The sequence below is a fragment of the Taudactylus pleione genome, unplaced genomic scaffold, assembly GCF_031769625.1.
Source record: "Taudactylus pleione unplaced genomic scaffold, aTauple2 ptg000009l, whole genome shotgun sequence".
Taxonomy (NCBI): domain Eukaryota; kingdom Metazoa; phylum Chordata; class Amphibia; order Anura; family Myobatrachidae; genus Taudactylus; species Taudactylus pleione.
Genome location: NW_028284412.1, coordinates 1,456,421 through 1,479,362, shown reverse-complemented (window position 1 = coordinate 1,479,362; position 22,942 = coordinate 1,456,421). Strand labels below are relative to the sequence as shown.

General features: G+C 42.0%; 1 protein-coding gene across 3 annotated transcripts in view; it reads right to left on the bottom strand.

Moving 5' to 3' along the window:
* Positions 1-22,942, bottom strand: part of DENND1A (DENN domain containing 1A) — a 742,523-nt gene that overhangs the window by 363,731 nt on the left and 355,850 nt on the right. For all 3 annotated transcript variants that reach the window (XM_088466860.1, XM_088466851.1, XM_088466868.1), the window contains exon 10: positions 17,243-17,343. In XM_088466860.1, coding sequence (XP_088322986.1) covers positions 17,243-17,343 — 101 coding nt within the window. The remainder of the gene's footprint in view (positions 1-17,242; positions 17,344-22,942) is intronic.

Sequence of the window (22,942 nt, the reverse complement as noted above, 5' to 3'; positions counted from 1 at the left end):
TCTGCATTGCTTACACAAGGCCTATGCTGTAAACTGCGATACAAAAAAAGAAGTCCGCTGCTTGACACCTGAAACCTGCTCAGTCGTGACCAGGGAAAAATCAATGTTTCATAATACTTGTGCCTTGTTCAAGTTGGCCAATCGATAGTCTCTTTTGTGGAGCAATTGTCATTCTGTTATGCTCAATACCAACTAAGGGCTAAATTTACTAAGCGGCGGGTTTAGTGTCATTTAATACTTGCCGGAAACCACCGTAAATTGACGGTGGTTGTCATGTGAAATTGGTAGCATTTTTGATGTCTAAACATAATCCGCTGTCTAATCCTTGGCGTGTTCTATATGGCGGCGGTTTCTATTGAAACCACTGTGGAATAGATGCAATTCTATTAATATTCATTTACTTGTGCTACTCTATTTGCTATAGAAAGCTCCATTCAACTGACATAGAAACAGACCACAGAGGATTAGATGTTATTCTACTCATATTCATTTAATGCTTTTACAGAAACAATATTCACCTGACATCATAGAAATAGACATCTGGCTATTCTCACTTTGTGGGTTTGTGAGGAGTTTAAGTGGAGAAGGAGAAAGTTGTAGGAAAGTATAAGGAGAACCGGTACAAAGTGAGTGCTGATTGTGGCGAGTTTTTTTTTTTTTTAATATGTTGTGTTGTTTTCTGTTCTGCATATGTCTAATTGAGGTATGTTTTCCATATAGTCTTTTTTTTTTTCTTTTTTTTTAAAACCTGTGTGTGATTTTTTTTTTCGGTGTGTAAGTGTGTTTAAGTTATTTTTTTTGCTTTATATTTTTGTTTGTGTATTTTTGTTAAAGACCAATCATGTCAGAATCCTCCATAGCCCAATTGGATGAAGTTCCTGTCAAACTTGCCTGTCAAAATCAATTAATTTACCTGCTATTTCAGCAATCATTCGTATCTGAGCCTAGCTATTTTTTGTCTGGGTTTGCCAAAATCTTTATATACATCTTCAACAAGATTAACTTCCAGCTGATAGAGAGTAATCTGGAATTAATATGGTGGTCCTATTGCATGTACTTTGGAGGCAGCAGGGTTGGCAGGATTGCCAATAGGGATGTTAAATTCTGTCAGGATGAGAGAGCTAGGCAGAGGAGTTATTGAGAAATTAGGAGACAGGACAATATATAGTAGCAATGTGAATACGGGCTAATAACCCTTTTTCAAACAAACATTGGAACGGATATTGAAAATGGGTTCAACCTGCACTGCACCTGTGTTCCTGGGAAAATATTCACCTTAAACACCAGACCCACATTTGACCTAGTCATCATTTTGTTTCATCACTCAACATCATCCAATGCCTTCAATCGACCAATGAGGTTCCTTGGCTATTACCAGGGTAGAGTAACCGCTCTTTTCATAATGCAGCTAACGCAGGTCAGACCTGAGAAAATACCAGGTAATAACCAGGGGCGTGTAATTCGGACATGTAACCCTGGTGGACCCATTCACATCCAAAACAAACGTCTGTTCCAAAACAAACGTGGTATCAATTGCACTAGAAAGAGGAGTTAAGGTTCATGGGGATGCAACAAGGAAAATAGATGAGAATTACTATGGTGGCCTGAGATGATGAAGGCAAAAAAATGGAGTTAAAAGGTTGAAAGGTCATTCCATATCAAATCACCTAGAAAAAAATTATTATGACACCCACCGACTCAGATTTTCATGAAACTTTGTGCACTTGATACTACCACATATCTACAAACCAATGTACAATTTTTCTTCTCTAGCCCTCATAGTTTTTGAGATATAGGGGGACAAAGTTTAAAAAATTGCTCGGAAATGCCACTCCTGATGCTTCGTTTTTATGTGAGGTGTATATGGAAAAACATTCCTATCTCAGTGCCTAATCCACATATCACTTTGAAATTTTGGTCAATCAGAATATGGAGATATGGACATTCCAGAAAAAAATGTTTTATCAACCTTGCCTGACTCTTGAGAGTCATTATACATTCCTTTACTTCATACTTAATTATTTATTTTGGTGCCAAAAAAAGGTGGGTTCAATACTCATTATCAACCTAAGGTAGATGAGTTATGTCCCTTTTTTTTTTAAATTGAACCTTAAAGTATACTTTAAAAGACTATGAAAGAAAATAATGGGATTTTGATTCCCTGCATGAGTATTTTAATGTTTAATTAAAAAGCTCTCTATTAAACTGAAAATTACCATCAGGTATAATATTACCTGCCAGGGGAGTATTTTAATTTGTATACTTCTATATATATGTGCAGATTTCTTATTACACATAGGGGGGTATTCAATTAGCCCACGATTACACGTTTTCATGCGAAAAACTGCCATTTTACTGCAAAAAAACCCCTATTCAATTAGCCGCAATAATTTATCGGGAAAATTTTTTTTCCACAAATTCCACTTCATCTACTGTGATGGAAAATAACTATATTAAGGTATAAATGTCGGGATTTGGTTCAGAACCCCTGGGACCCCAAAAACCCCCTTCCCCCCTGATGACTAATTAGGCACCTTGAAGTTTTTAATTATTTTTAATTGACCAATAATAACATGTCTTTTTTGGGGTTACAAAGTGCACAGTGATGGAATTTTGGGTTCAAGGTGTGGGGCAGGTATATGAGTCAAACAAGTGTTTTTAGTCTTGCAGGTGGGAGTAGTCAGTCTTTGTGCACTTTTTTTTTAAAGCCCCCTAAAATGACCTAAATATATATTTATACCAATTGTTATGCACCCCAAATTTATGCTGAAAAAAATTGCTTTTATAATTTTTTTAAATGCATATAACAACCATTTGACTCAATTTAAATTCCCCAAATCTATTTAATATGCCCTCTAATACACTTCTATACTGTTATCCTATGTTAGTTTAGCATTTTTTGGGGTGCAGGCTGATTTCCTCATTTTCATCTACACATTTCACAGGAAGAATTTTCGCACAAAACCTGTTTTTGCAAACTTGGAATTGAATAGGTTTGAAAACGGGAGCGAACATAGCCACTAAAAGCCGTTTTAAATACATCAGCTTATTAATCTTACTTTTTTAAACAGAGATGCCTGATGTCTAATTGAAGTTGAGAATGTACTGCCATTGTACATAATCAACTTCCTTTTAAGGGAAGTAATACATCCTTCCAGTACAGGTTTAGTCTCCCATATCCATTATTCTATAAACCGAAATATTCCTAAACTGGAATATTTCGGAGCAACTGTGGCATCACGACGTGACCTGATGTCATGACGTCACTAGTAATAGTGGCCAATGACTAGCGGCATGGTCCACACCCAGGCCACTACCCGCCGGACCCCCAGCGGCAGCCGCCGAACCCTTCTGCATCACCCGCCAGACCCCTCGTGACACCCGCCGGATCCTTTCACCTTACCCGCAGGACCTTTCCACCTCACTCACCGGAGCCCTCACGACACCCGCTGGACCCCTTGCGACACCTGTAGCACCCGCCAGACCACCACAGCACCCGCGCAATGCCTTCCAGACCCACCCGCAGCAAACGCCGGGCCTCCCTTGACACCCGCCAAACCCCCCCCCCCGGTATTCCGAAGACCAAAATAATCTAAAATCCAAAATGCTCCTGGTCCCGAGCATTTCGGATATGGGAGACTCAACCTGATAGGAAGGCTGACAGAGGAAATCATATTGCATATACTGTAGGAACATAACAGATGTCTTCTTTCTACTGTAGAGGCCAACTGAAATGATCGCGCATAGCCATGGTTGTGCATGAAGTTAACTTCAACATCACATTTCTCCTCATCTTTTAAAAGTACTTATCCAAAAAAAACAATGATTATCGTAAACACATCATGCTACGGCCGTATTCAATTTGAGGCGAAAAGTCCAGATCCGCGATACTTTTTCGCCGATAACGTCATTTTCGCCTGTTTTGCTTTTACCCCGTATTCAATTTGAAAGACTTTCCGCCTAGGCGGAAAGTCAGTGCAATGTACTAGGCGAAAAAGTTTCGCCTATAAATAGCAGGCAGAAAAAAGTGCAGAATTTGGGTTTTGGGGTGCAACATTGCGGGAACCCACCTGCAGCCTTCAGACAGTCCCCCAAAGGTAAACTGTGTAAAAAATAAATAAAAAAAAACACTTAAGGACACCCCAAAAAAGTACTTTGAAAAAGGGGCGGAAAAAAAAAGTTGGGGTACAAAGTTAAAAACTAGCAAACTTGAGGGGGGTCTCCAAGTAAGCCCCAAGTGTTGATTGCAGGTGCTTGCGGCAGGTGGATTTTTTCAACATCACTTTAGCAACTTTTAAATATGCTAACCCCTAAGTTATTTTCAGGAAAAAATACTCCTAAATACTATTCTGCTCCACGTATAGAAAAACGTTATTCAGCAGCTATTGAGCCCACTTAAAAACAACAAATACCTTCAGCAAGCCAAATCGGGGGGTACCATAGTGAACCCCCATGTCAGAGCATCTTTTGGAGGGTGTCAGGCTGATTTCCCCAAATCGGACAGTACTCTCTCCCATTTTCACGTACTTTCAAATTGAATACGGGGTAAAGCGTGCACACTCTCGATACTTTTCCGCCTACAAAACAGACGAAGAAGGCGACAAGTCCGGGCCGCGAAAAAGTATCGCGGCTCGGCTCAAATTGAATACGGGCCTATGTATGAATTGGTACAGATTTGTGACACATTGACTGGTGTTGGATTGTTCTGATCTGAGAAATGGAACTGAAGTTTTTATTTGAACTGAGGGGGTCATTCAGACCCACTCACGAGCGCAGGACGCTCGCAAGCGGGTCTATGTTGCCCCACTGCGCATGCGCACGACGGAGGGAGCTCCGTCGTGCGCATGCGCGAGACCTGGATAGCGACGGGCTCTCCGTCGCTCCGGGCGTCACACCAAAGGGGGTGTGCTGTCGATGTTGATTGACAGCACGCCCCCTTTGGTGGGCGTGCCGGGGGCGTGGCTGCCAGACGGAGGCAGCCACGCCCCACTGACATTACTAGTGATGTCAGTGGGAGTGATTTTGGCTCTGATAGAGCCAAATGCACTCCAGGGCTTGCGGCAGCAAGACCCTACTGCAGGGTCTCCGTCGCAAGCCCGATGGTCGCGATGGTCTTGACGATCGCGACCCACAGCTATGCGAGCATCCAGGAGGACGCTTCATTTTCATGGAGGAGGGCCCTGATTCAGAGCGAGCGCTCTGGTCAGAGCGTTGGCTCTGAATCAGGCCCTGAGTCGCTTTGTTCCTATGGAAACTTCAGATATAGGGGTGAAGTGATGAAATCCTCTTGTACCAGGTACTGTTTGTTGCCTGGGAAAATCGGTCTTGCAGCTGCTTTCTTAAAGTGTTTCTTTTGATATTAGCCTTAACTTTATATTTGCAACTCTTGACTTGCAGAAATGTAAGACTTTTTCAGATCACCTGTTAGTCTCTGTCAGATCACCTGTTAATCTCTGTAGGCTCTCTCTGGCAACCAGAGGCTTAATTGTTCCACCAATGCCATCACAAGGAGATTTACCGAGGCTGGTTGCAAAAATGCCCCATACCTCTGGTTACGTCCCTGTAAATAGGTAATTAGGTCCTGGTAAGTCTTTTCTATATGCTTTTCGTGGGTATGTGTGCTCTCGTTTTCACACCTATTCAATTCCAAAATCACAAAAACAGGATTCGCACAAAAATACTTGCTGTAGGTGAAGGGTAGGTGAAAATGGGGAAATCTGCCTGTACCCCCGAAAATGCTAAACTAACATAGGATAATGGTATAGAAGTGTATTTTTTCAGCTAAATATGTACTCTCATTAAATTCGAGGTACATAAAAATGGATATAAGTATATATTTGGGTCATTTTAGGGGAGTTTAAAAAAAAAGTGCAAAAAGACCGACTACTCCCACCTGCAAGACTAAAAACACTTGTTTCACTTATAAAGCACCCCAATATACCTGTCCCATAGCTTGAATCCAAAATTCCATCACTGTGCACTCTTGTAACCCAAAAACAACATGTCATTATTGGTCAATTAAAAACTTCAAGGTGCCTAATTAGTAATTGGAGGGGGAGGTGTCCCAGGGGTTCTGAGCCAAATCCTAACATTTTTACATTAAAATAGGGATTTTAACCAACTTTGCACCTGCTCATAAAAGATGAAGTGAAATTTGAGGTAAAATTAACGCCGATAAATTATTGTGGCTAATTAAATAGGGTTTTTTCACTGTACAATAGCAGGTTTTTGCACAAAAATGTGTAATCGCAGGCCAAATAAATACCACCCCCCCCCCTTATGTGTAATAAGAAATTTGCACACATATATAGAAATAGACAAATTAAAATACTCCCTCTTGGTGGGCAAAATTATACCAAATGGTAATTTTCATTTTTAAAGAGAGATTTTTAATTAAACATTAATATACTCATACAGGCAATCAAAATCCCATTATTTTTCTTTCATAGGCTTTTAAAGTATACTTTGAGGTTCAATTTTTTTTTAAAAAAGAGACATGATGACTCATCTGCCTTAGGTTGATATTGAGTATTGAACCCACCTTTTTTTGCACCAAAAAATAATTAAGTATGAAGTAAAGGAATGTATAATGACTCTGAAGAGTCAGGCAAGGTTGATAAAAACTTACTGGAATCTCCATGTTCTGATTGACAAAGGGCCAAAATTTCAAAGTTATATGTGGATTAGGCGCTGAGATAGGAATTTTTTTCCACATACACTTCACATAAAAAAGCAGCATCAGGAGTGGCATTTCTGAGCAATTTTTTTAAAATTTGACCCCCTATATCTCAAAAACTATGAGGGCTAGAGAAGAAACATTTTACATAGGTTTGTAGATTAGTGGTAGTAACAATAATAGGGAAAAAATATAGGTTCAATGTGTAATATTGAAAGCAGAAGAAACTCCTTTATCAGATAATCATAATTGGGTAATAATGCCCAATACCAATAAGAAATGGGAGGTGCACCCAAAAGAGTAAACTAAGTAGTAAAAGTGTCCTGAGATTTATTTTATTGATATTTCTAATAAATGTTGTCCTGAGATTTATTTTATTGATATTTCTAATAAATGTTAAGTTTTATTCCACTATAAGCAGAGAATTGTGCCCCTACAATATAGATTAGTGGTAGTATCAAGTGTACAAAGTTTCATGGAAATCTGAGTCCGAGGGTGTCATGGCCTGGGTGAACTGGCAAGGAATGACCTCGAAACTAGAGGTGACAAAGTTAAAAACAGAGTTGAGTGGGATAGATGTAAAAATGGAGAGCTGAGGGGATGAAGGTTTTCAGACCTGAAATCAACAGGAAAAAAGGCACTATTTTCTAATTACTTATGAATTTGTTTATTTATCATGATAACTGTGATTGTCTTTGGAAGCAATCCTAATATTAATTTCACTTTGGTCATATAGATTATGGTTAAGGCCGGTACACACTAGACGATGTCGGCAGTGACGGCTGGGGCTATGCAGCATTCGGCAGCATGGTCCTCGCTAACGATGTCGCCCGTCGGACCTGCATGCGGGAGCGCTCATTGTCAGTGACATAGTGGGTTCACATTGGCCGATGTGCCCCTCCGATCCGCCGGATCGAACAACATATGGCTTACTGTGTACCCAGCATTAGACTCAAATTGGAGTTATAGTGCTATCACATTAATTTATAGGATCACATTTTAGGCCCATACTCAATTAGAGGCGAAAAGCCGTTTTCGCGTGTTTTTGACAGAAACTTTTCGCCGATGACGTCATTTTTGCCTGCTTTGACTTTACTCCGTATTCAATTTGGAAGACTTTTCGCCTAGGCGGAAAGTCAATGCAATGTAATAGGCGGAAAAGTTTCGCCTTTGAATAGCAGGGGGAAAAAAAGTGCAGAATTGGGGTTTTGGGGTGCAACGTTGCGGGAACCCCCCTGCAGCCTTCAGACAGTCCCCCAAAGGTAAACTTTTTCAAATACTTTTTTAAAAAGACTTAACACACCAAAAAATCACTTTGAATTTGGGGGCAAAAAATAAAATGCTGGGGGATAAAGTTTAAAACTAGCGAACTTGACTCTGGGGGGGTCCCCAAGTATGCCCCAGGTGTTTTTTTTCATTGCAGGTGTTTGCGGCAGGTGGATTTTTCATGATTTTGTAAACTTAACTTTAACAACTTTAAAATATGCTGGCCCCCATTTTCAAGTACCCCAAATTTGCTGGGATAAGTTATTTTATGCAAAAAAAACCCTCCTGAATACTATTCTGTTCCACTTATACAAAAACGCTATTTAGCAGCTATTGAGCCAGTTTAAAAACAACAAATACCTTCAGCAGGCCAAATCGGGGGGTACCATAGGGAACCCCCATATCTGAGCATCTTTTAAGGGGTGTCAGGCTGATTTCCCCAAATCTGACAGTGCTTTCCGCTTGTTTAAGTTTCGCCGGGTCCTGTTTTCGCCTACTTTCAAATTGAATACAGCGATACGCGGGCACACGAGCGATACTTTTCCGCCTGCAAAACAGGCGAAGTAGGCGAAAAAACGAGGAGGCGAAAAAGTATCGCGGGTCCGCTCAAATTGAATACGGCTCTAAGTGTGACACAATTGGGCGATATACAATGTGTTGTGTGTTCACTGTATTGTCCACCATGCACAGGAAATGTCAACAAAGCTGCTACCTGCAACAAAAATATTAATAGTCTGGTGTGGAGGCTTTACAGTGATTTAGGCTTTTTGTCACATCTGGATTAGAGTAACTCCCCTAAGGGTGCAGAATCTTTGCAGCAGGAACCCTTGAGGATTTTGTCCTTTGGGGAGCACCTGGTGACTAGCTGGGAAAAGAAGAATGTGACTCCCATCACTGACCATCAAAAACGGGATGGGTACGGGATCTTGGAGGTCACAATGTAGACGGTTAGAATCCCGACAGCAGCATCATTAAAGACTATAAAGGAGCATTTAAATTACCCATGATGCACAACTGCAGTGCAAATCAGATAATTACAGAGGAGCAACATTGCTCACTGGGGTGCAAGGTAATATGAGCGGTGCTATTGTCACCATGTGTCTCTGTTCTCACACCAATCCAACGGCACAGATTCACCCCTTAAACTGGGTACACACCTATACAATCGTCAGACCATTCTTTCGATATCGAGAAAGCAGCCGTTGGATTGTATAGGTGTGTACGCTGTCTAGATGCAGCATTAAATGGCGTATAACGCTCCTGCAATGGCCGGGATAGGGTGGTCGAATCTCATGTGCTGTTTAATATTTATCTGGCAGACCACCCTATCCTATAGAGGCCAGTACACACTGTACTATGTCTGCACAGTGTGTATGTGGTTCACAGGCAGCTGACATGTGGCCACACTGCACGGCTGATCGGGAGAATTTTACTCTATCAGTCGTTGATTGTAAAGGAGATGTAGTTAGAATGCCGGCCATCGGAATCCCAACAATGGAAGTCCGACCTGGGACTACAGATGGGCAATAAAATCCCGACGACTATCTTTATCCCCAAGCCGAAATCCTGACAGCCGGCATCCCGAACGAAGGTAAGCAGGTCTTAGTAGCTGTTAGCCGTGTTGGGGGGGTTAGGATTAGGCATCCCCAGGAGGACTTAGGGTTAGGCACCCCCGGGGAGGGTTAGGCTAAGGGAAGGGGGGGGTTAGGCACAAGCGGGGGGGAGGTTAGGGTCAGACACCCCTAAGGGAGGGGTTAGGGTACTTACCAGCCCCTGTCGGGATGTAGACAGTTTGGGCTTCCGGCGTCGGTATTTCATACAGTGGCTAATGAGCCGCCGGCATTGAGGCGCTTATCCACTAGACGATATGTTGGGCGTTTTGAACGATAACAATATCGTTATCGTTCAACGTCTGCAATATCGTCTAGTGGATATGCTGTCAATGACCAGTGATGCGCGCTCTGGCTGGCCGCTGATGATGACGCTCATCGCCTGAACCTGCTGTCCAACCTGACAATATCGTCAGGTTGTGCAGGTTCGGGGATGAGGGAGGGTGACGTCACTGATATCGTGAATGATATCGTTCAGTGTGTGTGACATTGAGCACATCACTGCCGTGGAAACACTAGACGATATCGCTCATGGAGCATATTGCCTAGTGGATACCCGCCTTTACATAACGATTCCTTGTAAAGGTGTGTACCCAGCTGAAGACTTTAATTAGATGAACAACTTTTTATGTTACTAGGCTTGAGGTCTTCAGTAGACAAAAGATGGTTCTCTCTCCTAACTTGCAAACATGTACTGTAAGACTATAAAAGAACTCATACGAAAATTAGATTTTTAACAACAGTTTAAAAATTATGGGATAATGTATGACTGTAAATTAAAAGGATACAACAAATCAACAAAAGAGAGTCTGCTGCAGCTACCAATATACAGTAATTGTATAATAATATTAATAATACAAATATTGTTTACAAAAACGTTAATTGAAAATGTCTGTTCAGGTGTATTAGTGTGCAATTACATCCACCTTATTTTTGGGCCTTTTTAAAAGTATAAATTACACTCAGAAGAGCATATTTAACTGCAGAATTATTTGCTAAATGAAATCTCACTGATTCGCAACACTGGGGACTTAAACATTCAGGCAGTTGTCTCTAGTGATCAGAATTTACAATTAGTGAGCTGTCACTCAAATGGGAGGCCTGGAAAGTTTATTAGATGCCATGTGCCGTCTGTGGCTGTCCCCCTGAGGAATTCTCTGTGCATCCACGTCGGACGCTGATGAAGGGAGTGAGCGATCTGCCTGCTGGAGCAATGTTCACTTTTGTGCTATGTTTGTGGTAACTCAGAGCTCAGGCAGTACAAGCTTGTGAAAGATTAAGTGTTTTACACTGTACAACCAGAATGGCAAGAAGATGTACACAGTTATTTTGCTGCATCAAGTCTGTAAATCCTAGAATGTTATATATCAGCTTTCTTTTTATGTGGTGCTAAGAAATCCGCACAGTAAACATTTGTAGGCAGCCACAATTAATCTGTGCCTAACATTAGGGCAAAGTTAGAGTTACACCTGCTTACTACAAACACCGCTGCAGTTTCTCACTCTAGTCAACTTTGCAAGCAGGGCCTGATTCAGAAATGTAAGTTTCCGATGGCTACCGGATCTGTGCATGCGATGCGATGATGGTTGCTGTGCGCCCTTCGCTGGCAGCGTGATTGAGATGCGGGGCGGCGAGGGCGAGCGGTTTACAAAACGGGGGCGGCTTTCCCCCCAGTTTTGTAGGCATGCCAAGGTCAGAGTCTGCGTCTTCAGACACAGAGTTCCTGGCCCTGGCAGAGGGGTTCCGGTGGCCATTCTGAGTAAGCTTAGGCTTACGCAGATGGCCAATGGTGATCCAATGCTCAGTCTCTGGACGTAGCACTCGGATCTGAAATGCTGGAAGTGGGCATCTTTAATCTTCAGAAGCCACCTGCGGCATTACCATATTTTCACACAGCAGCTGCATCCAAAGACACGGCATTTATACATTTAGTGTACAACTCTGAATCAGAGTCTCTATGGTGTTAACATTGAAGGTATTTACAGTGTAGAAAAACACTACAATTAAACAACAAAAAAAACAAAAAAACACATCTTTCTGCTGCACTGAATTCAAGTACAGTAATAGAACTGGTGAATCAGTAAGTCATTTTCCAAATTCCAAATCCACTGCCCCCTAACAAATATGATTTCTCCTGTCCTCTCAGACCCCCAGCAACAGCTAGGGAGAGCATTGTAAAAGTGTTATCCGCCACCTTGGAGGGCAGGAAAGACCAGGCTGCCACATTATGGCACAGGATCTAGAGTTTCTGGCCATTAAAATAAATGTCCCACAATGCTCTGAGCTACATACAAGCAGGAATAACGGGCAGAGGGCCTGATTCATCACGGATCGCAATTGCAACAGCGTACATAGATCGGCCGATGGTGCGCAGCATGCGTATGCACCACAGGAGCGCCAAACGATTTACAGGAGCTTCCCGGCCGTTTTGGGAGAGTAGGCATGTATGGCCTGTTCCCACGTTTATGTTTATTTATATAGAGCAATCATACTAAGGTGACACACGCACCAGGGCTATTTATTCACATAAATACATTAATCTACAAGTATGTTTTTGGAGTTTAGGAGGAAACTGGAACACCTGGAGGAAACTCACACAAACACTGGGAGAACATACAAACTCTGCATAGATAGGACTTTGGTCATGGATTGTACTCATTACCTCAGTGCTCTTAGGCAGTGTTACTAACCACTACACCACTCTGCTGCCCATAATTTACCATTGTAAAATGTTGCCCCAAATATTTCTCATGTGTTAATGAGTGCTACCAGTACTACAGAATACAAGTATACAGTACAAATTGCTTTCATGTAAAAACGCTAAAGTTCAGTTAGACCATGTTCCACAAAAGCCAGCGCAAAAATGTCTAAATCCAGAAAATCTATGTAGATTAATGGGATTATGTGATCAGTGGTTCCCAAACTCAGTCCTCAACGCGGTCCAAGGGGTATATTTACTAAAGTGCTGGTTTTTAGAAGTAGAGATGTTGCCCATAGCAACCAACCAGATTCTAGCTTCATCTTCTAGAAGGTGCTAGATAAATGTTAAGTAGAATTTGATTGGTTGCTATGGGCAACAAGTACACTTCTACAAACCCGCACTTTAGTAAATATACCGCCCTAACAGTCCAGGATTTAAGTTAAAATGTATTTAATTTTTTTTGGTGTATTATACAGATTAATTTTCTAGCATTATTGCTTTACCTGGTTGGGTTTTGACAGAAAAATGAATATCAATTAGCAATTTTTTGTGGGTTAAAAAATATGCAGATAATATTAATCATAGTTTCATTAAGAGTTTTGACAGAAATAGTAAACTGAGTTTTAGCAAGGGGAAAAAATGGTATAGAGAAATCACAAAGGAGTTAATAATAATAATAAAAAAAAAGTATAGGAAAAAAAATAGGCTTTTGGGTTTCCAAGCAAACATTTTTTTTTCCCTCATGAAGCATCATTAGTGTAAAAGTTAAAAGCACAAACAGAGCAGTGGGAGAACCTTCCACTGTTTTCCATATCTCCCACAGAGCTGCTTCCTTAGTAACTTAATTATAAAATGTGATGAGGCATCAGCTCGTGTAGGACAGAACGCAGTGCGGACTCTCTCACTGGAGGATAAGGAGCTACAGGCTCAAGGAATCCTGCGGTGTCTGTTTGACTTACGTGTCTTCTCTCTGTTGTGTTGATACTATTTTACACAGCAATTAAACTCATTAAAAGCACACACAATTAAAAGCATCTCTGTCCAAATTATTGGACAAGTTTGCCATATTAAGGTTCACACAACTTTACTATATGCGTCAGCTGCAGGAGCAGTATAGACAGTGGTAAAGAGGTTGAGAATAACATCAATTTCTTAGCATTCAGGCTTCTTAAAAGCAGAGTACAGAGTTAAAGATCTATTACAAATTCACACAGAGAGGGATAAAGTCACAATCATCCAATCCGCTGCCCTAGTTTCATTACAAATTGTTCCACGTTATGCGTGATGTATAGATTGCTGAGGATATATCCCTCATTTGCATCATGTTTTGTTCCCGATTTGATGGTATCATTCAACATGAACATTACTAGGTGTTTGAGAGCGAATGCTTCAGTTTAGCAACATTTGTGTCAGAAAATTTGCACACGTATGTCCATGAACACATCAAAAAGGCGCATATGTCTTCTAAAAAACAATAAGCTTTAAGCTATTTAAAATGTTAGGGGGCACTTAGCTCAGTGCAATAAGTGTAATACACTCCAAAATGGGTATGCTGTCAGGAAGCCGGCGGTCGAAATGTCGAACGACGGCTTCCCGACTGTGAAATCCCAGCATGGGACAAAATCCTGACACCTATCATTATCCACCCACCAAAATCCTGATGCCCGGTATAAACCTAACCCTCCCCCCGGGAGGTTTAGGGTAGGGGAAGGGAGGGGGTTAGGCACCCCCCAGGGGAGGTTATGGTTAGGCAACCCCCGGGGGAGAGGGTTAGGTTTAGGGTGCGGGGAGGGGGGGTTAGGTTTAGGCACCCCTGGGGGGAGTTTATGGTTAGGCACTAGGGGGGTTAGTGATAGACCCCCGCAAGGGAGGGTTGGGGGGGGGGGGAGAGAGGGTTAGGGATAGCTAAAATACTTACCCTGTAAGGATCTTCAGTCTTCTGCCTTCCGGCATCAGTATTACATCCGACGGGCTTACGTCCGGCGGTATGTCATACCGATACCCCAAAATGAGCCAAGCAAATGGACCAAACATTTGTGGCATTTTGCCAACATTCTACTTTCCTAAAGCGTTACAGGACTCTCACAAATCAATGGGCACTGAAAGCGGTTACACTGTTGCTTTTGAGCTATGTAACATGACAAAAGAACAAGTTAATGTGCGCTATCTTCCAGCCTCTTCATAGTAAGTGAGGGCTACAGATGTGTCCACATACATCTATCCTCTGTGCAGTACAAGTTGCGCTACACATAACGCTGGTGCTCCGTGTGACTCGGTAGCGTCTTTTCTATTCACATCGCTGTGCTAATAAGACACATTTGAAGGTAAAAAGTCGCACAAATAGATGCTCTGCGCTACCGAGTCATGCTATGGCGCGACTAGAAGGGCTGTTTAACACGCAAGGAGGCTAGATGTATGAAGACACATCTGTACAAAGCATTGTTTTATTCTTACATTCGGTTACTCACTTCTCCAACCAATGAGATCATATTATGCTGGAAGATGCACAGGATTATTTTTCCATCAAGAAATATTAATTATATCCTTTGCGAATAAACAAGATGGAATATGCTCTGTTTATTCTCGTTATTTCCAAGGATTCCAGGACTATTTAAAAACCCCAATTTGGTGCTGCAGAGTTTTGAACATCTGAGCCTTTGGGCACCCTCATTCTAGGTTTTAGCATGATGATCTCCAGTTTTGCCATGCCCAGTTTGTCTCACTATCCCTTTGTTCCCTCACAGCGCCAGTACGACCTAGGTCATCTCTGCTATTTACTCCACAGTATTATCTAACCACAATGGAGATGCATTAGGTGGGATTATAGTTACAGTAGGTGGGAGGTGGATCTTGGTCACTGGTTGATGCGGAGTGGAGTTTTATGTTGGCTTCTTCTCGGGGTGCTATGTCCTGTGAGAGATTCCAGCAAATACAGAACTATACCCCACTCAGATTGGCTAAACTTGGCCTAAGTGCGGTGTGACTGCAATTGAGTTTTGGCATATGCTATGAGCCTGTCCTTCCTTATCTGTATTCCGGTCTGCTGTTACCACTTGTAGTAGTCATACTGTTATTCGTTTTCCCGTACTACATCGATGTATATGTTTGTTTCTTTCTATTGTGCTATATGGGGATGCAGTCACAATGTCGACATTATAAATGTTGATAAAATATACCACATCCTGCTCAACAAGATATTAGTTTGTATTATATGAGAGCTATATAAATGGTAAAGTGGTCTGTGGCAGGTACATTTGTCCCAGATTCCTGTCTTTTGTGTTTTAAACCCACAAGAGAAAGTCTGCAGTGTAGCAGGCTTGAGTCTCAGCTTTTTGAAAAGCCGGTTTGGGACCTGGGGGTTGTGGGTGAGAGGAGAGGGAGGGCTCCACCCACGGCCACTCCAGGTTTTGGTTCTCGCAGCCTGGTAACAGGCTTGTTAGTTTTCCACCTGAGAGTGGCCAATATAAGCCTAGTGTGTTTAGGGCTGAGTGTCTCACCTGGGAGAGCAGACAGGGAGTTTGCTCAGAGACACTTGGAAAACCTATCTGTAAGTACTGTGCTGTGCTTTGTTGCTGGCAAGGGCATTAGGCCCTGCCAGGTTCTGGTAGTGAGGGAACTACCTGTGAAGTTAGTGCCCCGACAGGGCTAGGATTTATGTTCATGTTTTCTTTATGTTATTTCTGACATTGTACAATAAAGACTGGCGCCGACCAGCTTGTACTCGCTTCCAGACTGGTGTGCTGCTTCCCTGCTGCTGTGTGTGTGTGTGTGTAAGGAAGGAGTCCCCTACCCAGGAGAGGGACCTCCTAATCTGACTGTGTCACAATATACAGATATCCCTTTATGTTCTTTGTATTTGTTTCCTGTAATTTGTTTGTGTTACTAATCAATAAAAACTGCTAAAAAAATGTTGGTCATATATATATATATGTCTCCACATTAAATTAACAGTTTACTTCCAGAAAAAAAAAATTCAAAAGTCTCAACCACTGCAAATATAAACATTGGCGCTCAGACCGGTAACACGACTTTAACATTGTGCCAGGATGAGCATTCTGGGATATGTGGTTTAGAAACGTATGTAATTATGCCAGCTAAAATAACTCCTTAGTACATTTCTTTTTAATAGGCACCAAGAAAGTAGTGATGTAGCAATTACATGTTTTGTAAAGGATATCAGCAAAAGAGAATTTAGATACATTATCAATTGAAATAGAACAACGGTTTGAAATCTCTCGGATGTAACACCTACAAAATAAGAGCTTTTAGTGACATGCCAGTGATAAATTACAGTAGGTACGAACGGAATGGGATTGAAATGCCGGCCGTTCAAATCCCGACAGCGGATGCCCGACAGGATCAAGATCCCGACTGGGGCAGGTAAGTACCCTAATCTCCCCTGTCCCCCCCTAACTCTAAACCTTCCTTAGTGGTGCCTCACCCAACCTCTCACCGGGGGTGCCTAACCCTAACCTCCCCCCCGCCTCCGAATCTTAACCCTAAACCCGCTAGACTCCCTAATCCAACCCCCCACCCCCAAAGCTAACACTAAGGGCGACGGATTTACCTTCGTTCGGGATGGCGTCCTCGGAGTTGGGATTATGATAGGCGTCTGTATTTCGACGCCTATCATAAATCCCTAGCCGGCATTCCGATGTCGGAAATTGTGACCAGTGGCACATGACTACTAAATACTGTTACACAAACAACAAAATATTTTTGCTAAATGTTTCAGCAGCAATTTAAAAAATACTCATATATCATTGCCAAACATTTTGAAGGTATTTCCTACTCCACCCTCCCCCGCACATTTTTGTTGATGGCCTAAGCCTATTAGTGTGCCCTGGTAAAAAACTGGAACTCACTAATATTGGGCACATATGAAATCCGTACCAAATGTTTCATCACTAATCTGTGCAGTTAGCCGCCCTCTTGAGCACGGACTGTTCCATTTAGGGTGAGAAGAAAGTAAAACCTGGTCAGACTCACCAGCAGTAGTCCAACAGGTGTGGAGGAAGAACTGGAATGTAAACATGTTGCCAGTACATGGGGAATAACATGGCAGACGATCCATGGATACAGGCAGTGAGCTGCAAGAACATACAGATTTTGAAACAATAATAATATTAACAACAACAATAATAATGCTAATTAAAAAGCAGTCCATCTTAACCAGGGTGAGCCTAGCAATCTGAGCTAGTAATAGAAAAAGCATCGATATAGGGGTCAATCCAATAATATGCGAAGGGTGCGAGTTGCTGTTGCAATGTCGTTAAAACGCTGGCAAAGGATCGGCACCTCGCACCCTCCGCGGCCTTCTCCGAGCCTGAATTTGCTTAATTTTGCTTGGAGCCCTATGGGACTGCGAGCACTTTTAAGCGGATCCGGACTGCCGTAAAGTGCGGCCATTGCCGCAATGACTCGCCCCCGCAAGATCGCGGCTAATTGGGTAGAGCCCATTATCTCTTCCAGAAACCCTAACTATATATTTGTATTATTGTAAAATACATGGTAGATTGCAGATTTTTGTGCTAGAAACTCTGAAATCGAGATAAATCACATCACACCTGTTGCCATCTGTATGTGGCCATGAAACTAACAAAATTCACATGGAAAACAAATAAATGATAGTAAAAATCTGCAATACCCTGTTTGCATAATCATACACATCCCTAAACTACTTTGTAGAAACAGATTTTGCTATTATTATAGCAGTGGGTCTTTTTTAATAATTCTGTATCAGCTTCGTACATTTGGACAATTCTATCCCACTCTTCCCTGCAAAGAGGTCCATCATATAGTGCACAGCCCACTATAGGTAGCTCCACACCCTTTCACCATATGGCTGTAGCTGTGTTTTGAGTTAACCAATCACAATTTAAATAATGGTCACACATCAGCAATGAAAAGGCTGAACCCAAAAGTTATCATCAGTCCTGGTCCATAAGGAGCTTTTCTAAACATGTATGGGATCTCATTGTTGAAAAGTTACAACCAGAAATTGAAGCTGAAAAAGGTGCGCAATGATTTATCCTGACGGCAGCCTCAGCGTCACAAAAACCTGCAGTAAGAATGTCTTTTTATATTCTTTGCAAAAATACAATTAGGATATTGCTAAGTATTGTAAGACACATAAACAAGGTAGAAACTTTCAAATTAGATTTATGTTATATTTGCATTCTTTAATAATTTCAACATTTTGTTGGCTGCAATTGAACCAACTGGTTTCCATATAGGCACACACACACAACCGGTGTGACGTTCATCAGGTGAATACTAAATTACACACAATGATAGCTACACAACTTGGTGACTGAAATGGGTACACACCATGCGATTCTCTGCCCGACATAACTATATCTGTCAGACGGGGCGCTAATTGTGTAGTGTGTACGCAGCACCAGGGCCCAAGAGTTGGTCTAAAACCAGTCGGATCGGCACCCGTCACAGCCTGCATTCCACAGGCTATGTTGGTCCTGCAGTATTGGTTTCATCCAGAAAGTTCAGTGTATACGGACCTCAGCCTGCCGACTGGTAATTAATTAGCATTTCCCTACGGAGATGAGAACCTTTGGAATTGAAAGTTTAGCTTGGTACTAAATGACTATTAGGTAGTGTGCACGGTGTATAGCGGCCGTTTTCTGAATCGCTTTGGTCAGTCTGAATCGATTTTGTCATTAGCATCGTTGAGCAAAATCTTTTAGTACCCAGCTTAATTGCCTCCCTCATCATAAGACAATGGTTGTGTTGTGGAGTTCAACAGTAAAAGTACCAATGACAGCAAAAATAAGAGGCTACTTGTATTTTAAGCAGCAACACAAAACCATTTCACCATTTCATATAGACATTGCTAGGCAGCTATGACGCAAGAAGAAATGGCTGCTTCAAGCTTACATAAGGCTAGAATATAAGCCAAGACCGTTGCATTGTAGTCAGATTTTATATCATGCAAGTCAACATCCTGTTTATTAGCTGTCCCCAAATTAGTGTATTCAGCTAGCATCATCCAGTTACATTACAATACGCAGCAGATACAGAGCAGAAAAAAAATGACAACTAGGATATTAGGTAAACACACTGCAGCACTGTGGTATGGCAACTCATATGATGTAGTAAAGAAATGGGAGAATATTTCACAAACAGCACAGCAGAGATTAAAATGAAAACTAGTCCCCGTCTATAGTCTTCTTTCTAAATTAGACAGGTATCTCTTGTTCCGTGGAGGCATAATGAAGTACCAACCACAGATACGGGATCGGTATGATTTACTGCATTGCCGGCGGTTCAAATCCCGACAGTGACAGCCCGACAGAGGTGGAAATCCTGATCGTCCATTAAGGTAAGTATGCTAACCTAATCCCCCCCCTTAACCCTAACCCTCCCTTAGGGATGCGGAACCCTAACCTCCCCCCCAAGTGCCTTACCCTAATCCCCCCTCTAAGTGCCCTAAACCTAACTCCCCCCCCACCCCCCACCCCCCGCGCGGCTGTCCACGGCCGGCTTACCTTCGATCGGTAAGCCGGGCGTAGGTCTAATGACAGGCGTCGGGATTGCGACGCCTGTAATTAGACTCTTGCCAGGATTAGACAGTCAGGAAGCCAGCGGTCGGGATTCCGGCCATTGGCTTCGCAACTGCTTCCCACAGATACTCGTGACACTCAATGGACATTTTATCACGAACAAATCAGGAACACACTGCAACATTATTCATCTAAAACAGATGTGCAGAACAAGTGGGTCAAGAACCAAAATGGGGTCTTGGGGATCCCCGATTGTCAGATATGTGATACATTTTTGGGGTCTAAAGAACAAAGGCCTCACTGACACTAGGTTTCTTATAGTTAAACAAAGTTTGAACAGCACATCTAATATTAAAATACTTTTCTGACAATGTAACAGGAGAATCTTATGTATATTTGTATATTCACATGGTTCTAGATGACATGCACACAAACCTCCCATTTTGATCTATACATTAAGGAAATAATATCCTTATATGCTTCCCATGCCAAATTTAACACAATCATGGCTGTTACTTCTTAGTGTACAAACAGCTTTTGATTTTTTTGGTTTTGTTTTTCTTATAACATGCTTATGAAAATGGGAAGAAAAGTCATTTCATTTTGATCCTGAAAATGAATTTATTGTGACATAATTCCAAAATAGGGTGAGTGACGTTCCTGATTTCCTTGGATCTGTGTTAGATCAATGAAATGACAAATTAAGCAAACAGTTTATGTGTGTGTGTTTATTCGCTCACAATAGAAGGAGCTTCATCTGTGTAGGCTTGGGATGCTTCCAGCTTCAAGGTCTTGCCTTCTGCTGAGCACAGTTTGAGATAAAATAATGCAACTTATTCTTTCTGATGGAATATGCAGAGCCTGGTGCCTATCTCCCATCTCTGGCAGCTCACCAGCCTCTTGTAGCACAGCTCCTTCCCCGCATGCCTCATTAGCACAACAGGAGAAAGCAGAGGGTACGGTGTTTAACTGGACAATAATGTATGCTACCATTTTGTCACTGTCCAACTAGGTTAAGCAAAATCAGGAAATGCCCAAAGACATTTTAAAGTTGTCAATGATGAGAAATAGTTGTAACAGATTTTATGTGGCACAGGATAAATGTAATTAACTGTAAATGTGTTGTATTAAATGCATTAAGAAAACAGACAAGAATATCATAACAATTAAGGAACAAAACTATCTACAGTACAGAACAGTCCCAGGTCTCCCAACAGTAAAGCATACTTTCACACAGGGCTGAGTACAAGATGATCAGAAATAAGTGGGAGTACTGTACCAGCTTTGGATAAACAGAGAGAGACACAAGACCTCTGCTTCACTTGGAGCTATCTGGATCTCACACAATATCCATGCTTCACTTGGAGCTACTGTATCTGGATGTCACACGATATCCGTGCATCACATGGAGCTATCTAGATGTCGCACAATATTCCTGCATCACATGGAGCTATCTAGATGTCACACGATATCCGTGCATCACATGGAACTATCTAGATGTCACACAATATTCCTACATCACTTGGAGCCATATAGATGTCACACGATATCCGTGCATCACATGGAGCTATCTAGATGTCGCACAATATTCCTACATCACTTGAGGCCATATAGTTGTCACACAATATTCCTGCATCACTTGGAGCTATCTAGATGTCGCATAATATTCCTACATAACTTGGGGCCATATAGTTGTCACACAATATTCCTGCATCACTTGGGGCCATATAGTTGTCACACAATATTCCAGCATCACTTGGAGCTATCTAGATGTCACACAATATTCCTGCATCACTTGGAGCTATCTGGATGTCACACGATATCCGTGCATCTCATGGTCTTTAAAGGCACAGAGGATGGGCACTAACATCTGGTATTTCTACATATATGCAGTTAGCAATCAGCCTGAGACCACATTGCTATGTGTGCGGTGGCCATGGCTTTAACACTGGGTATCCATTTACCTAGTCATTATGTCCATTTAAAATATGACCAGATTTGTGTGGTTTTATACACTACGAGTGTGTACAAAAAATGCGCCAAAAATACACAATGTAAAAAACCACTAACAAACATAGGGTTGGGAATGAAATACTGATAGTCGGGATGCCAGCTGTCAAAATACCAACAGCGGCATTCCGATGCTCAGTATCCTGACATCCTAACCCTTCCCCCCTCTGCTTTCCATCCCTAACCTTCCCCACCACGCATCCTAACCCTTCCCGTTAGTGCCTAAACCTAGCCCCCCCCAGTGGTGGCTAACCCTAACTCCCCTTATCCGTAGCCTAACCATAATCCCCCCCACCTAGCCTAACCCTAAACCCCCTTGTGGTGCCTAAACCTAACCCTCCTCCCCCCCGGCTAACACCTAAGCCGCCCGCTATACTTACGTTCGGGATGGCAGCTGTCGAGATTCCAGCATCGGTATCTAAACTAGCATCGGCATTTACACGCATATGTTTAGTTATGGGTCGGGATTCCAATGCTGGGATTTCAACAGTCAGCATCGCGTCCGTCGGCAAACTAACTACATCCCCAGACATGCTAATAGAAGAAAAAGGATATTTGTTCAACCTTAGAGAAGAGAAACAGATTTGAAAAAAACAAAACCCCAGTTAAACATATATATTTGGTGGGACTGAAGCTGCTCAGAAATACTCCAGACAATATCAGGGCAATGTCTTACGCCAATTGTTCAGGAACAATGAGTAATTGAGGAATTTATGAGGCCAACGGAGACATCAGATCACTATTAATCTTCATGGGGACCATCTAAAGACTATGGACATGTTTATAGAATATGTCGGAAACAGCCATGGGTTTCCCATTATGATTAGTACAGTGTGTCTTAATGCCACAGCCCTGATTCACAACTTTATTACATGGTTACATATGCTATTATTCTCGTTGATTTTGGTTTTGTTAGACATTAAGAATACATATAAAGGACCACTTGACCTGTCTAATATTTATTCTGTACAACTTCACACAGTACTTAACTTCTGACCTCCCTTTATCGGGGGCACACATTAACAGACTTAAATTCCTTTAGAACATTCACAAGAAAGTTGAACTATGCTTTTACTTAAAGGATGACTGTGATAACACACATCTGTACCCGGCTCATTTTTCACCAGAAGTAGGACTAAATAGCTCTTTCATCTTCCGC